This window comes from Ovis canadensis, chromosome 20 (genome assembly GCF_042477335.2).
Source record: "Ovis canadensis isolate MfBH-ARS-UI-01 breed Bighorn chromosome 20, ARS-UI_OviCan_v2, whole genome shotgun sequence".
NCBI classification, from domain to species: domain Eukaryota; kingdom Metazoa; phylum Chordata; class Mammalia; order Artiodactyla; family Bovidae; genus Ovis; species Ovis canadensis.
In genome coordinates this window covers 19,425,829-19,442,250 of record NC_091264.1, presented here as the reverse complement: position 1 = coordinate 19,442,250, position 16,422 = coordinate 19,425,829, and the positions used below count along the sequence as shown (strand labels likewise).

Below are 16,422 nucleotides of genomic sequence, written 5' to 3'. Positions count from 1 at the left end.
CCTTTTATTTCTTTTTCTGCTCTGATTGCTGTGGCCAAAACTTCCAGAACTATGTTGAATAGTAGCGGTGAAAGTGGACACCCTTGTCTTGTTCCTGACTTTAGGGGAAATGCTTTCAATTTTTCACCATTGAGGATAATGTTTGCTGTGGGTTTGTCATAAATAGCTTTTATTATGTTGAGATATGTTCCTTCTATTCCTGCTTTCTGGAGAGTTCAATGCAATCCCTATCAAGCTACCAGCCACATTTTTCACAGAACTAGAACAAATAATTTCAAGCTTTGTATGGAAATACAAAAAACCTCGAATAGCCAAAGCAATCTTGAGAAAGAAGAATGGAACTGGAGGAATCAACTTGCCTGACTTCAGGCTCTACTACAAAGCCACAGTCATCAAGACAGTATGGTACTGGCACAAAGACAGACATATAGATCAATGGAACAAAATAGAAAGCCCAGAGATAAATCCACACACATATGGACACCTTATCTTTGACAAAGGAGGCAAGAATATACAATGGAGTAAAGACAATCTCTTTAACAAGTGGTGCTGGGAAAACTGGTCAACCACTTGTAAAAGAATGAAACTAGATCACTTTCTAACACCGCACACAAAAATAAACTCAAAATGGATTAAAGATCTAAATGTAAGATCAGAAACTATAAAACTCCTAGAGGAGAACATAGGCAAAACACTCTCAGACATAAATCACAGCAGGATCCTCTATGATCCACCTCCCAGAATGCTGGAAATAAAAGCAAAAATAAACAAATGGGATCTAATTAAAATTAAAAGCTTCTGCACAACAAAGGAAAATATAAGCAAGGTGAAAAGACAGCCATCTGAATGGGAGAAAATAATAGCAAATGAAGCAACTGACAAACAACTAATCTCAAAAATATACAAGCAACTTATGCAGCTCAACTCCAGAAAAATAAACGACCCAATCAAAAAATGGGCCAAAGAACTAAATAGACATTTCTCCAAAGAAGACATACGGATGGCTAACAAACACATGAAAAGATGCTCAACATCACTCATTATTAGAGAAATGCAAATCAAAACCACAATGAGGTACCACTTCACACCAGTCAGAATGGCTGCGATCCAAAAATCTGCAAGCAATAAATGCTGGAGAGGGTGTGGAGAAAAGGGAACCCTCCTACACTGTTGGTGGGAATGCAAACTAGTACAGCCACTATGGAGAACAGTGTGGAGATTCCTTAAAAAATTGCAAATAGAACTACCTTATGACCCAGCAATCCCACTTCTGGGCATACACACCGAGGAAACCAGAATTGAAAGAGACACATGTACCCCAATGTTCATTGCAGCACTGTTTATAATAGCCAGGACATGGAAACAACCTAGATGTCCATCAGCAGATGAATGGATAAGCAAGCTGTGGTACATATACACAATGGAGTATTACTCAGCCGTTAAAAAGAATTCATTTGAATCAGTTCTGATGAGATGGATGAAACTGGAGCCGATTATACAGAGTGAAGTAAGCCAGAAAGAAAAACACCAATACAGTATACTAACACATATATATGGAATTTAGGAAGATGGCAATGACGACCCTGTATGCAAGACAGGGAAAGAGACACAGATGTGTATAACGGACTTTTGGACTCAGAGGGAGAGGGAGAGGGTGGGATGATTTGGGAGAATGACATTCTAACATGTATACTATCATGTGAATTGAATCGCCAGTCGATGTCTGACGCAGGATGCAGCATGCTTGGGGCTGGTGCATGGGGATGACCCAGAAAGATGTTCTGGGGAGGGAGGTGGGAGGGGGGTTCATGTTTGGGAATGCATGTAAGAATTAAAGATTTTAAAATTTAAAAAATAGAAAACTAAAAATTAAAAAAAAAAATAAAAAAAAAATAAAAAAAAAAAGAAAACAAAGAAAAAAAAAATAAAAAAATAAAAATTTTCCAGTTTGTTGTGGTCTACACAGTCAAAGGCTTTGGCATAGTCAATAAAGCAGTAGATGTTTCTCTGGAACTCTCTTGCTTTTTTAGTGTTACAGTGGATGTTAGCAATTTGATCTCAGGTCTCCGCCTTTTCTAAATCCAACTTAAACATCTGGAAGTTCATGGTTCTTGTACTGTTGAAGCCTGGCTTGGAGAATTTTGAGCATGATTTTGCTAGCGTGTGAGATGAGTACAATGGTGCGATAGTTTGAGCAGTCTTTGGCATTGCCTTTCTTTGGGACTGGAATGAAAACTGACCTTTTCCCAGCCTGTGGCCACTGCTAGGTTTTCCAGATTTGCTGGCATATTGAGTGTAGCACTTTCACAGCATCATCTTTTAGGATTTGAAATAGCTCAACTGGAATTCTATCACCGCCACTAGCTTTGTTCATAGTGATGCTTCCTAAGGCCCATTTGACTATATTCCAGGATGTCTGGCTCTAGATGAGTGATCACACCATTTGTAAACTATGGTGGTACAATCTTAGAAACTATGATAATTTATATATGCATTTAAGACATTTGAAAATATTTTCTTTTAGAAGAAAAGAGAAAATTTCTGACCTTAAGTTAGGTAAAGATTCTTAAATACAACACAAAGACATAAGCAAAAAGAAACTCTAAGAAGCTAGACTTCATCCGGGTTAAAAACTTCTTCCCATTGAATAACACCATTAAGAAAATGAAAGGCAATGTGAAGGTCAGGAGATGATATTCACAAATACATGTCTGATAAAAGACCTATTGTACAAAGAACTCTTGCAACTCATTAACAAGAAAACAACCCAAAGTGTTGTTTTAAATTGTCAAATGTTTTGAATAGACACTTCACAAAAGAAGATATACAAATGGCCAAGAAACCCATAAAAAGATGCCAACCCTGTCAGTCATCAGAAAAAATGCAAACTAAAACCATATGAGATACAATTATGTACCAAATAAAAGAGCTAAAATACAAAATACTAAGTGTTGGCAGGATGTGGTAAAAGTAGAATTCTCTTGAATTGCTAATGGTAATAGAGAATAACACAATCACTTTGGAAAACAGTTTGGGATATTCTTAAGAAGTTAAATACACACTCACCATGCTGCTGCTGCTGCTAAGTCGCTTCAGTCGTGTCTGACTCTGTGCGACCCCATAGACAGCAGCCCACCAGGCTCCCCCATCCCTGGGATTCTCCAGGCAAGAACACTGGAGTGGGTTGCCATTTCCTTCTCCAATGCCGGAAAGTCAAAGTGAAAATCAAGTCGCTCAGTCGTGTCCGATTCTTAGCGATCCCATGGACTGCAGCCCACCAGGCTCCTCCGTCCATGGGATTTTCCAGGCAAGAGTACTGGAGTGGGGCGCCACTGCCTTCTCCAATACAACGCAGCAATTCTAGTAGGTATCAACCCAAGAGAAATGAAACCATGTCCAATCTGGATGTGTATAAGCATATTCATATTAACATTATTCATAAATGCCAAATATGGGAAACAATTCAAATGCTCATGAGCTGATAAATGAAGAAACCAACTGTCTATATCCATACCACTAAATATGGTGTGTGTGTGTGTGTGTTGTGTCGTTCAGTCAGATTCAATTGTTTGAGACCCCATGGACTGCAGCCAACCAGGTTCCTCTGTCCATGGAATTTTTCCAGGCAAGAAATACTGGAGTGGGTTGCCATTTCCTCCTCCAAGGATCTTCCTGACCCAGGGATTGAACCCCCGTCTCCTGCGTCTCCTGCATTGGCGGGCACATTCTTTATCACTGCACCACCTGGGAAGCCTTAAATATTATATGATTATATTTAATTGACATTGTAAGAAGCAAAACTATAGCAACAGAAAGCATAGTCCGAATGCATGTGACAATTCCTTTGAATGAATGAATGAGTCAATTTATCAATCTCCACCCCTCCCTCTCCCTCACCGTTTCCCTCACCAACACCTCTTTACCCCTCTCTATATAAAATATATATAACATACATGAAAACATAAATATGTATTTTGATATACAAATATACATTTATATATTGACACATATATTATAAACAATATAAACACACATACATATGCCCTATTGATATTGTTTCTTTAGAGCAACCCTGACCAATACACAACCAAATGCAATGCACAGATATTGATTGATTGTATCAAGTGTAAAAATAGCTATTTAGGATACTCTTTTTAAACAATTAGAATATTTGAATATTAGAAAATAGTATTATATTGACATTAAATCTCTTGGACATCATGATGGAATTAAAATATTCTTAGGAGGTACAGGCTTCCCTGGTGGTTCAGGTGGTAAAAAATCTGCCCACAATGTGGGAGACCTGGGTTCAGTCCCTAGGTTGGGAAGATCCCCTGAAGAAGGGAATAGTTATCCAGTCCGATATTCTGGCCTGGAGAATTCCATGGACAGAGAAGCCTGGCAGGCTATACAGTCTATAGGGTCACAAAGAGTCAGACACAACTGAGTGACTTTCATTTAGGAGATACAAGCTGAAGTGTTTAGGAGAGAAATGCACGGAGTCTAATTTACTTTCCAGTGGCTCAACAAAAAAACAAATTTTAGAAATAGATACTCATATATTTATGTGGTTCAATTTTCTGTATGACTGAAAAATTCCAAAACAAAAAGCTGGGTGGGAGGAAGAAAACAGATTTTAATAAGCTCAGAAAAAATTAGGTATGATTCATTATTCAAACATTCTGAAAAGGAAATATAAACTGCAGACTATTCAGACAAAAGAATATTATTAAGCACTAAAAACAAATGAATTATCAAGTCATGAAAAGACACTAAGGAGTCTTAAACACATATTACTAAGTAAAAGAAGCCAATCTGAGAAGACTACACACAATATAATTCCAACTATATGACATTCTGGAAAGGAAAATCTTTGGGGACATTAAAAAGATTAGTGGTTGTCAGAGGCTAGGGGAAGGGGAAGGTAAGTAGAGAACAGAGAATTTTTAGGGCAGTAAAGTTATTCTGTTTGAGACTGTAGTGGTGGAAACGTCATTATACATTTGACCACACCCACAGAATGTACAATATCAAGCATGAACACCAATGTAAACTATGGACTTTGAGTGATAGGATGTGTAAATGTAAGTTCATCAATTGTTAAAAAAAAAAAAATGTGCCACTCTTGTATGAGAAGTCAATTCTGGGGAAATCTATAGGAGGAGGGGACAGGAGGTATATGGAAACATTTAGTACTTTCTGATCAGTTTTGCTGTGAGCCTAAAATGTCTCTAAGAAATAAAGTCTATCTTTTTAATTAAATAGACTTTTAGAAAAATGTGAATGACTCTGGTAAAAAATTTCAAACAGACAAGAAGAAAGTAACCTAACTATATTAGAAGATCCACACTAATTAGAAAATTCAGGACATAACCAAAGTTAAATATTAAGGGTAGCATGGACCTAGCAAGAAAGTAAATATCAAGAGTGAGCTAACTTAAAAACGTTAAACTTAATTATATTCTCCAGATATTTCATTATCAAAAATATAGGGAAATGGAAACATGTCCATGCAAAAATTTGTACATAAATGTTGATAAAACACTATTTATAAGAGCCTAAAATTACAACTCAAATGTCTATGAACTGATAAATGAATAATATCCATATATTCAAATAATTAAATATTATCAGCAATGAAAAGAAATAAAGTACTAATACAGGGCAAAACATCGAAGAACCTCACAAATGTTAGGATAGGCCAAGAGATGAACCATAAAAGACCACGTGGTTTATATGAAATGTCCATATGGGCAAATTCATGTGGAAAGGAAGTAGGTGAGAGGTAGAGTATGTCGTTGTTGTTCGGTCACTAAGTCATGTCCGACTCTTTGCAACTCCATGGACTGCAGCATGACAGGCTTCTCCTTCACCATCTCCTGGAGCTTGTTCAAACTCATGCCCATTGAGTCAGTGATGCCATCCAACCATCTCATCCTCTGTCACCCTCTTCTCCTCTTGCCTTCAATCATTCCCAGCATCAGGGTCTTTTCCAATGAATCAGCTCTTCACATCAGGTGGCCAAAGTATTGGAGCTTCAGCTTCAGCACCAGTCCTTCCAATGAATATTCAGGGTTTATTTCCTTTAGGACTGACTGGTTTGTTCTTCTTGTGTCTAATGGACTCCCAAGAGTCTTCTCCAGCACCATAGTTCGAAAGTATCAATTCTTCCATGCCCAGCCTTCTTTATGGTCCAACTCTCACTTCCTTACGTGACTACTGGAAAAACCATAGCTTTGACTATAGGAACTTAGTTGGTAAAGTAATGTCTCTGCTTTTTAATACACTGTCTAGGTCTGTCAAACTTTTCTTCCAAGGAGCAAGCATCTTTTAATTTTGTGGCTGCAAACAGCATCCATGTTGATTTTGGAGCCCCATAAAATGAAATCTGACACTGTTTCCATATTTTCCTCATGTACTTGCCATGAAGGGATAGGACTAGAGGCCATGATCTTAGTTTTCTGAATGTTGAGTTTTAAGCCAGTTTTCTCACTCTCTTCTTCCATCTTCATCAAGAGGCTCTTTAGTTCTTCTTCACTTTCTGCCATTAAACTGGTATCATCTACTTATCTGAGATTATTGATATTTCTACTGGAAATCTTGATTCCAGCTTGTGATTCATCCACTTCTGCATTTCACATGATATATTCTGCATATAAGTTAATTAAGCAGGGTGACAATATACAGCCTTGACATACTCCTTTCCTAATTTTGAACCGTTGCTCCATGTCAGGTTCTAACTGTTGCTTCTTGTCCTGCATACAGATTTCTCAGGAGGCAGGTAGTCCCAGTTCATTAAGAATATTCCAGAGTTTGTTGTGATCTACACAGTCAAAGTCTTTAGTGTAGTCAATGAAGCAGAAGTAGATGTTTTTCTGAAATTCTCTTGCTTTTTCTATGTATATGTTGGCAATTTGATCTCTGTTTCCTCTGCCTTTTCTACATCAGCTTATACATCTGTAAGTTCTCCATTCATGTACTGTTAAAGCCTAGCTTGAAGGATTTTGAGCATAATCTTGCTGGCATGTGAGATGAGTGTAACTCTACAGTAATTTGAACATTGTTTGGCATTGCCTTAATTTGGGATTGGAATGAAAACTGACCTTTTCCAGTCCTGTGGCCACTGCTGTGAAAGTGTTAGTTGCTCTCTGTGACCCTAGGCCTGTAGCCCACCAGGCTTCTCTGTCCATGGGATTTCCCAGGCAAGAATACTGGAGCAGGGTGGCCACTGCTGAGTTTTCCAAATTTGCTGGCATAATGAGAGCAGCTCATTAACAGCATCAACTTTTAGGATTTTAAATAGATCAATTGGAATTCCATAACCGCTATTAGCTTTGTTTGTAGTAATGCTTCCTAAGGCTTACTTGCCTGCACAGTCCAGGATATCCGACTCTAGGTGAGTGACCACACCATCATAGTTATCTGAGTCACTAAGAGCTTTTTTCTACAGCTCTACTGTGTATTCTTGCCACCTCTTCTTAATATCTTCTGCTTTTGTTAGGTCCCTACCATTTCTGTCCTTTACTGATCCCATATTTGCATGAAATGTTCCCTTGGTATCTCCAAGTTTCTTAAAAAGATCTCTAGTCTTTCTCATTCTATTTTTTTTCTTCTTTAATTGCATTGTTCTCTTGAGAAGGCTTTCTCACCTCTACTAAAACTTGCTATTCTCTGGAACTCTGCATTCAGTTAAGTATATCTTTCCCTTTCTCCTTTGCCTTTCACTTCTCTTCTTTTCTCAGCTATTTGTAAAGCCTTCTCAGACAACCACTTTGCCTCCTTGCATTTCTTTTTCTTAGAGATGATTTTGGTCACCACCTCCTATACAATGTTATGAACCTCTGTCCATAATTCTTCAGGCACTCTGTCTAACAGATCTAGTCCCTTGAATCTATTTGTTACCTTCACTGTATAATCATAAGGGATTTGATTTAGGTCATACCTGAATGGCTTAGTGGTTTTCCCTAAGCCATTGGTTTTCAATTTGAGCCTGAATTTTGCAATTGGGAGCTGACGATGTGAGCCACAGCCAGCTCCAGGTCTTATTTTTGCTGACTGTATAGAGTTTCTCCATCTTCAACTGTAAAGAAGATAATCTGATTTCAGTACTGACTATGGTGATGTCAGTACACTACCAGATGGTGATGTCCGTGTGTAGAGTCAGAGTGATTGCCAGTGGGTTTCTTTTTGAGGTGATGAAAATGTTCTAAAATTAAACTGTAGTGTTGATTGAGTAACTTTGTAGATATACTGCTGCTGCTGCTAAGTCGCTTCAGTTGTGACCAACTCTGTGCGACCCCACAGACAGCAGCCCACCAGGCTCCACTGTCCCTGGGATTCTCCAAGCAAGAACACTGGAGTGGGTTGCCATTTCCTTCTCCAATGCATGAAAGTGAAAAGTGAAAGTGAAGTCATTCAGTCATGTCTGACTCCTAGCAACCCCATGGACTGCAGCCCACCAGGCTCCTCCATCCATGGGATTCTCCAGGCAAGAGTACTGGAGTGGGGTGCCATTGACTTCTTCGTAGATATACTAGAAACCATTCAATTTTATACATCAAATGAGTAATATATGATATGTGACTTATTTATCAATAAGCTGTTAAAAAGAGTAAACTGAAGTTTACAATTGTGGGTATAGACATGTGAATGTATCACCTAGATTAATATCAGAAAGGGCAAGGAAGTAGAAAAAGAACAAACTTAGCCCAAGTTAGCAGAAGGAAAGTGAAAGTGAAAGTTGCTCAGTTGTGTCTGACTCTGTGACCCCATGGACTATACAGTCCATGGAATTCTCCAGGCCAGAACACTGGAGTGGTATCTGTTCCCTTCTCCAGGGGATCTTCCCAACCCAGGAATTGAGCTAGGGTCTCCTGCATTGCAGCTGAATTCTTTACCAACTGAGATATCAGGGAAGCCTAGCAGAAGGAAGGAAATAATTAATTAGAAGAAAAATAAATGAAGCAGAGAATAGGAAAACAATAGTAATTTTAAAAAAAAAGACAAAGCTAGAGTATGGATTTTTAAAAAAATAAAAAGAATAACTCCTTATGAGACTAATTAAGAAAAAAATAATAATAGCCAAGACTCGAAATCAGAAATAAAAAGGGAAAAGTTACAATTGACTCAAAATAAATTTTTTAAAGGGTCAAACTCTTATGAATAATTATATGGACAAACTAGAAAAAAATAGAAATTCCTACAATCTACCAAGACTGAATAAACAGAAAGCCTGAATAGACCAATGACAAATAAAGAAGACTATATAAAGAAGAGTTGACTCATTGGAAAAGACTTTGATGCTGGGAGGGATTGGGGGCAGGAGGAGAAGGGGACGACAGAGGATGAGATGGCTGGATGGCATCACTGACTCGACGGATGTGAGTCTGAGTGAACTCCAGGAGTTGGTGATGGACAGGGAGGCCTGGCGTGCTGCGATTCATGGGGTTGTGAAGAGCTGGATATGACTGAGCAACTGAACTGAACTGAACTGATATAAGCAATCAAAAGCCTTCCAATAAAGAAAGTCCCAGGAACAGATGACTTCACAGGTAAATTTTCGAAATACTTAAAGAAGAATTAATACCAATTCACCTTACAGCCTTCCAAGAAAAAGAAGACAGAACACTTCCAAACTTATTAGACCAGTATCAAATAAAGCCCAAGAAAACACTACAAGAAAAGAAAACTACAGACCAATATCCTTCATGATCATGCATGCAAAAAGTCTCAACAAATATTAGGAAACTGAGTTCAACAGTGCATCGGAAGGATCATACATCATGATTAAGTGGGACTTATCTCTGGAATACAAAGATGGTTCAGTATGGATATACCACATTGATAGAATGAAGATAAAAATCACATGATCCTCTCAATAAATGCAGAAAAAGCATTTGATGAAGTTCAATACTATTTCATGACAAAAATTCTCAACAAATTACATGAAACTTACCTCAACATAATAAAGACCATAGATGTATGAAAAGCCCACAGCTAATATCATATTCAATGGCAAAGAGGTGAAGATTTTTCCCCTAAGATCAAGAACAAGGCAAGGATGCCCACATCTACCACTTCTATTCAACATAGTACTGACAGTACTAGTCAGAGCAGTAATGCAAGAAAAAGAAATTTAAAAATATCTAAATTGGAAAGGAAAAAGTAAAACTCTCTGTTTGTAGATAATATGATCTTGCATAAGGAAAACACTAAAGACTACATAAAATAATGCTAAAACTAACAAATGCAGTAAAGTTGCAGCATACAAAATCAACATATAGAAATAAGTGAATGGTATACAATAACAATGAACCATCTACAAAGGAAATTAAGAAAAGAATCCTAAAATTGCATCAAAAGTCATACAATGCTTAGGAATAATCTAAGCCAAGGAAGTGACAGACTTGAATGCTGAAAATGATAAAATATTGATGAAAGAAATTAAAGACATTAATTAATAAATGAAAAAGCTTTCCTAGCTCACGGATTGGAATACTTTATATTGTTAAAATGTTTATTCAACCCCAAATGATCTATACACTCAGTGCAATCCCTACCAAAACCCTAATGGCATTTTTATATATAAACAGCAAAAACAATCCTAATATTCATATAACCAAAAGCACAGATGACAAAAGTAAAAGTAGAGAACTGGGATTTTATCAGACTTAAAAGCTTCTGCACAACAAAGGAAATCATCAACAAGATGAAAAGAAAAGGCATACTATGGAATGGAAGAAAATATTTGCAAGTCACATATCTGATAAAGAGTTAATATAAAAAATATATAAGAAACTCCTACAACTCAATAGAAAAAAAATCATAACCAATTTAAAAATAGGCAAAGGAACTTAGTAATCACTTCTCCAAGAAGACACACAAATGACCAACAAGTAAATGAAAAGGTACTCAGCATCACTAATCATCAAGAAAATGCAAATCAAAACTACAATGAGATATCACCTCTTATCAGTTGGCGTTATTATAAATATACACACACACACACACACACACACACACACAAAAGTGCTGGCAAGAATTTGGAAAAACTGGAACCCTTGTACACTATTATAGGGATGTAAATTGGTATATCCACTATAGAAAACAATGTGGAGGTTCCTCAAAAAATTAATAAAACTGTATATTATCCAGCAATATCACTTCTGCATATAAAACAAAGAGAATGAAAACCTTGAAGAGATATCCAAACTACTGGGTTGATTGCAGCATTATTCACAATAGCCAAGACATGGAAGAAACTTAATGTCCATCGACAGATGAATGACTTTAAAATGTGATACAGATAAACATGCACACACACACACATACACAGAGGAATATTTTTCAACCTAAAAAAGAAATAAATCTTTCCATTTTCAACAACATGGATAACCTGGAGGACATACGCTAGTGAAATAAGCCATATGTAAAATGATAACCATTACACAGTCCCACTTTCACGAGGAACCTAAAATGGTCAAATTCACGGAAGCAGAGAATAGAATGGTTTTTGTCAGGGGCTGGGGAAAGGGAAACAAGGAAGTATTGGTCAAAGAATACAAAGATTCAATTATGCAAAATGAATAAGTCCTAGAAATCTACTGTACAATACAGCTTAGGGCCTACAGATAACAATACTGCTTTGTAAACTTTAAAATTTGCTATGAGGGTAGATCTTATATTGTGCTCATATTACAAAAAATAATAAACAATAATAAAAGGGAAGGAGGGACATTTTTGGAGGTGACAGATATGTTTATACCATCAATTGTGGTGAGGGTACACTGTACATACTTATGTGCAAACTCTCCAAGTTGTATTATAAGAATCTGTGTTCTCTAAAAACATCAAAAGACTGGATTATAAAATCTATGAGAGTTTTGTTCTCTTCTGTATGTCTAGTACCTACAAAGTATAAATAAATACTTGCTTAATCAACAAACAAATAGGAAATAAAACACAAAACTAGTCAAATATAATTAATAATACACGATTGAACTCTTGAAAACAGAGCCCTGTACTGTACATTCAGGAAGCACTATCTGTAATCTTTAAGGACTCACTTGACATCTGGAGAACTTCCATAAATTTAAGTGAAAAAATGGACAATGTTTCCAAAGGAAAAGAAAACACCTATAGATCAAGGAAATCTGAACTGAATTATTGAGCAAGTGAGGCCTTCAAAGTTGTGACCATTAGGAAACGTGATGACATCTCTAATCTAATGCTTGACCAAGTGGTCTTGCTGGCTGATGGATTTACACAAATTCTCTCCTAGGGATCAAAACAAACACACAGCAGAATAATGATGTGGACTGTTGGCTTATTCCAGATATATTGACTTGAATATATATACGTCCCTGATGTCCTTTTATTTAATAGGTCACACTATAGAAAGACTGTTTCTGTTTGATAATTGACCCAGAAAAACTTATTTATGTAGAATAAGATGGTGTTCACCCACTATCATAGGAGCATGTGCCTTTGAGTTTTTTCAGGATTGATAAGTCATTGGCATGTTCCCATTCTTCTTACTCTAATTCTCGCATATTCGTATCACACAAGTTATCAGGATTAAGGTTAAAATTGTTAGGGTTGAGGATTCATTCCCCTACTCTCTGAGAAAAAGTCAAATCCATTGGAAGACACAGCTAAGTTCCTGTGGCTCAGATCAACTAAACAAACCTATCTGAATGGCTCATTGAAGAAGCTTCTAATATCCTAGGATTTTATTTCCAACACATAAGAATTCATGATATATTCAAAATAAATTGATTATGATCTTTAAATTACAACTTTTAGTTCATTCATTTTATACCAATGTCATATGCAAACAAAAGTCTAGTATCTGTACATTTTTCTCATAATCACTCACTAGTTAAACAGAAATATTTTTTGGTAAATACCTTGTAACCAGGGCTACCCATTAATCCATCCTTTCCATGTCTTCCAGGTTCTCCCTGAAAAATAAGTACAAGTATTTTAATATATTTTTGCACTAATGTTTCTTTTTTTAATTTATTTATTTTAATTGGAGGTTAATTACTTTACAATATTGTATTGGTTTTGTTTCTTTTTTTAAAAGAAGACAGTACAGGATAAATTTTATTTAATGTAAAATACTTAAGAAAATTTTCTGTCAAACTCACAGCACGTCCAGGAAGGCCAGGAAAGCCAGCATTTCCCTTTTCACCTTTTGCGCCCTGTTTTTAAAAACAAACAAAAACAATCCTTACAAGAAGGTTTTTAAATTCCAAGTCAAACTTAAATAGGAAAGAAAGATAATTTCCTCATGGACTGATAGAATTTGTGGAACCACAGCTTGTATTGGCCCTGCAGCTTTTGGCAAAGCATTATTTTACCAGGACACAATATGACATTGAGAATAAGGTGGATGAAGAATTATTAAAAGCATCTAAACACAGAAACCACATCTATGCAGAATTAAAAAGAAATGTGTATCTTAAATATAGAGAGAACATAATCTCCCTTCAATGAGAAAAAATAAGATTCTCAAAGGACACACTGTTAAACAGCTACTACTTCCAAGTAATCTCTATCTATAAATATTTTGTTAAGTTCAGAAGGGTCAATAACACAAAGTATTCTTATAGAAAATCAAGTATAACAGTGAATAGTCATTTTTCCATTATTTCGTTGTTCTGAATAAACCCCACAGAGAAAGGTGAAAAAGCTAATTGCCAGCAGAGTGGACTGGGACTGAAATTTCAATTTTCTATTTCCATTATATTACAAGTTCAATATGATACTCTGTTTTGGGATCTAAACTTCCCTTTTTGCCATAAAATCCAGGTGATCCTTTTTCTCCTTTGGGGCCCATTTCACCCTAAAAGACAAAACATAAATCCTGAATTTTAGAGAAGTATTTAGTAGTTCTCTTATAGATTAAAGAAAAACACCAATTATACACAATGGAGTTTAATATGCTAACATCAAAACAAAATAGAAATAAAATTATTTAAAGTTTATTTACAAAAGTTTTCTATCCCAGGCTTTATAAAGCAAAAGCAAGGAAAAGTGAGGGCATTTGTTACTCTAATAGGGCTTTATAAAGATTAAGAGAATTTCTATATAATCAGTTACTCATCAATTTTTAAATACTATAAGATTTATGGCTGAAAATTTTAAAGGAAATTTGTAAAAGCTTTATGTAAACTATGTATTAATCTTAACCTAGTCATTTAATATATGAGCATTTATTGATAGCACATTTATAACATAGAGTGCTTTCAATTTGAAGTAAAGTGAAACATTGCTTAATTTTATAAAGAACAGATTTCTTCAACCTTTGATCCTGGTATTCCATGAAGCCCAGGAAAACCAGGAAGTCCACGGTCACCCTAAAAATAAAACAAATTAATTAAAGAAAACACATTTCAGCCTAAAAATATCAATATATACTCTTCCACCTCATTCTTGACAAAATCTATTGGAAACAAATCTGCAAACAGTTAAATATACATCTGCACTAAAACCCTGTCCCTACAAAAGACTAATCCTCTTTTAGCAGTTTCATTTATGATCAGAGAAGGAGAATATGAGAAGCCAGGGGAATCTCATCAATAGTTCTTACCCCACCCTTAGAGAGCAGTCATCCATTCTAAAAACACTTAGGCTCTTATGTGGCAAGACTTAGGAGTTAATGGAAATGGCCGAGGGCTAACACTACTGAGAGAGCCGTCCTCTGAGGTCCCAGCTCAGTGCAGATAGACTTGAGATGAAAGTCTAGGGTTCTGTGGAGGATTTTTCTCCTATTGTTGATCTCAGTAAATTGTTCATGGTAGGTGTCTATTCACATGTGTCTACGAAGAGGGAAGGATCTACATGATCTCCAGAAGAGGAGAGATGGAGAAAATCACAACAGTGTGATATTTGGTGGACATAATTTTAATACTTATTTCTGTGAGACTTAGTGCTGTTATCTTAGGTTCAAAAATCTTAATTGTCAAGACACAGTTTCAAGAGAAGCCCAATGGCTCACTCAGCAAGATTTAGGTTAATTCACATTTATTTAGGCAAATTAAGACAGTGCATACAAAAAATTTATGATTTCCTTAGCTGTCTGGTAGAGAGAGAAGAGGATGTGACCAGTTATCTATGATAGATGTAATTCTTAAAAATCTCAATTTTAATGAAGGTTGTTTATTCACACATTTTAAAGAGTTTACAGTTATTCAAGGCATAGAACCCTTGAAAGGCAACTCTTTCCACCCTAAATTCCAAGTCACCAAATCACATGGTTACCTACTACCCCATTTTTCAGTTTCGAGCATAAAGTTAAAGGTGAGAGAACTACCTGTCTGAATTGAGACAAGAGTTGAAGGTCAGGTAGACAAAGACACACTCTTGATAAGATGGAATTTAGCTGAGTAATCAGTACTTAGTAAAAGTACAAAAAGAAGGGTAAACTGAACTCACTTTAAGGATGAACCTAGTTTCACCTAAGAATTCCATTCTCTGACTACTTATACGTTTGGGAATGCATGTAAGAATTAAAGATTTTAAAATTTAAAAAATAAAAAACTAAAAAAATAAAAAAATAAAAAAATAATAAATTTAAAAAAAAAAAAAAAAGAAAACACCATCTTCAAACTGGTGATATTTTCCTGGAGATAAGATAAACCAACCTCAGAGGAAGTGAGAAGACCAGGAAAATTAACCCACACTGGAACCAAGAAAACATAAAATCTGAACAAAACTACCCTCATGTGATAAGCAAGATTTTTAAGTAAAATTAAAAGGCACAGCATCCACATTAATATCCAGCAATGAAGAGGGGAGGGGCAGAGAAACAGTAAAATGCTTGGAGACTACTAAGGCAATATCTACAAAATACAAAACACAAGAACGTGCAAGTCAGACCCAATACACTCAGCCAAGTAGTGTCCAAGGTTTAAAAGTAATAGGTAGCAAAGAAGTTGTAAAAGTAAGCCAGTGTCTACCTACAATGGTTCTATAATGTGAAAGACAAATGCTGCTGTGTTTGCCATTGAGCAGTTGAGTCATCAGTTATTGCAGGAAAGGTTAGCCTAAGTAATCAGTGTAGCCTGATTAATATAAAAATTTATCTACTAGCAAAAAGAAGCTGCCAAATAATAATATTAAAAAAGTAAATATGGTGGTGGCTCTGAGGCTAGGTAGTGGCCAGTGAAAAATAATTTCTGGAGGTTGGAAATACAATGATTCATGTAATGCAGTGAATATTTGGTGAAAACTTTGCTTGTAATAAATTGTAAAGGCAAAGAATGCATCCAATGAACTTAGCTAAAGAACAAAACAAAACAAAAAAAAGAATGACAGTATCATGAATCAATTGGTATTGGCTACATTTGAAAAGGTAACTATAAAAGAGATCAGTTCAGAAAAGAATCAGCCAGTTTGCAAGTTGCAATTAAAAGA

At 36.0% G+C, this 16,422-nt stretch overlaps 1 protein-coding gene across 3 annotated transcripts in view; it reads right to left on the bottom strand.

Moving 5' to 3' along the window:
• The window catches only part of COL21A1 (collagen type XXI alpha 1 chain), a 245,398-nt gene that overhangs the window by 66,507 nt on the left and 162,469 nt on the right, over positions 1–16,422 (bottom strand). For 2 of the 3 annotated variants that reach the window (XM_069564079.1, XM_069564078.1), the window contains 4 exons: positions 14,310–14,363; positions 13,798–13,849; positions 13,152–13,207; positions 12,909–12,962 (listed from right to left, as the gene is read on the bottom strand). In XM_069564079.1, coding sequence (XP_069420180.1) covers positions 12,909–12,962; positions 13,152–13,207; positions 13,798–13,849; positions 14,310–14,363 — 216 coding nt within the window. Of the gene's footprint in view, positions 1–12,908; positions 12,963–13,151; positions 13,208–13,797; positions 13,850–14,309; positions 14,364–16,422 lie in introns of those variants that run through there. The other variant, XM_069564080.1, reaches the window with a different exon arrangement.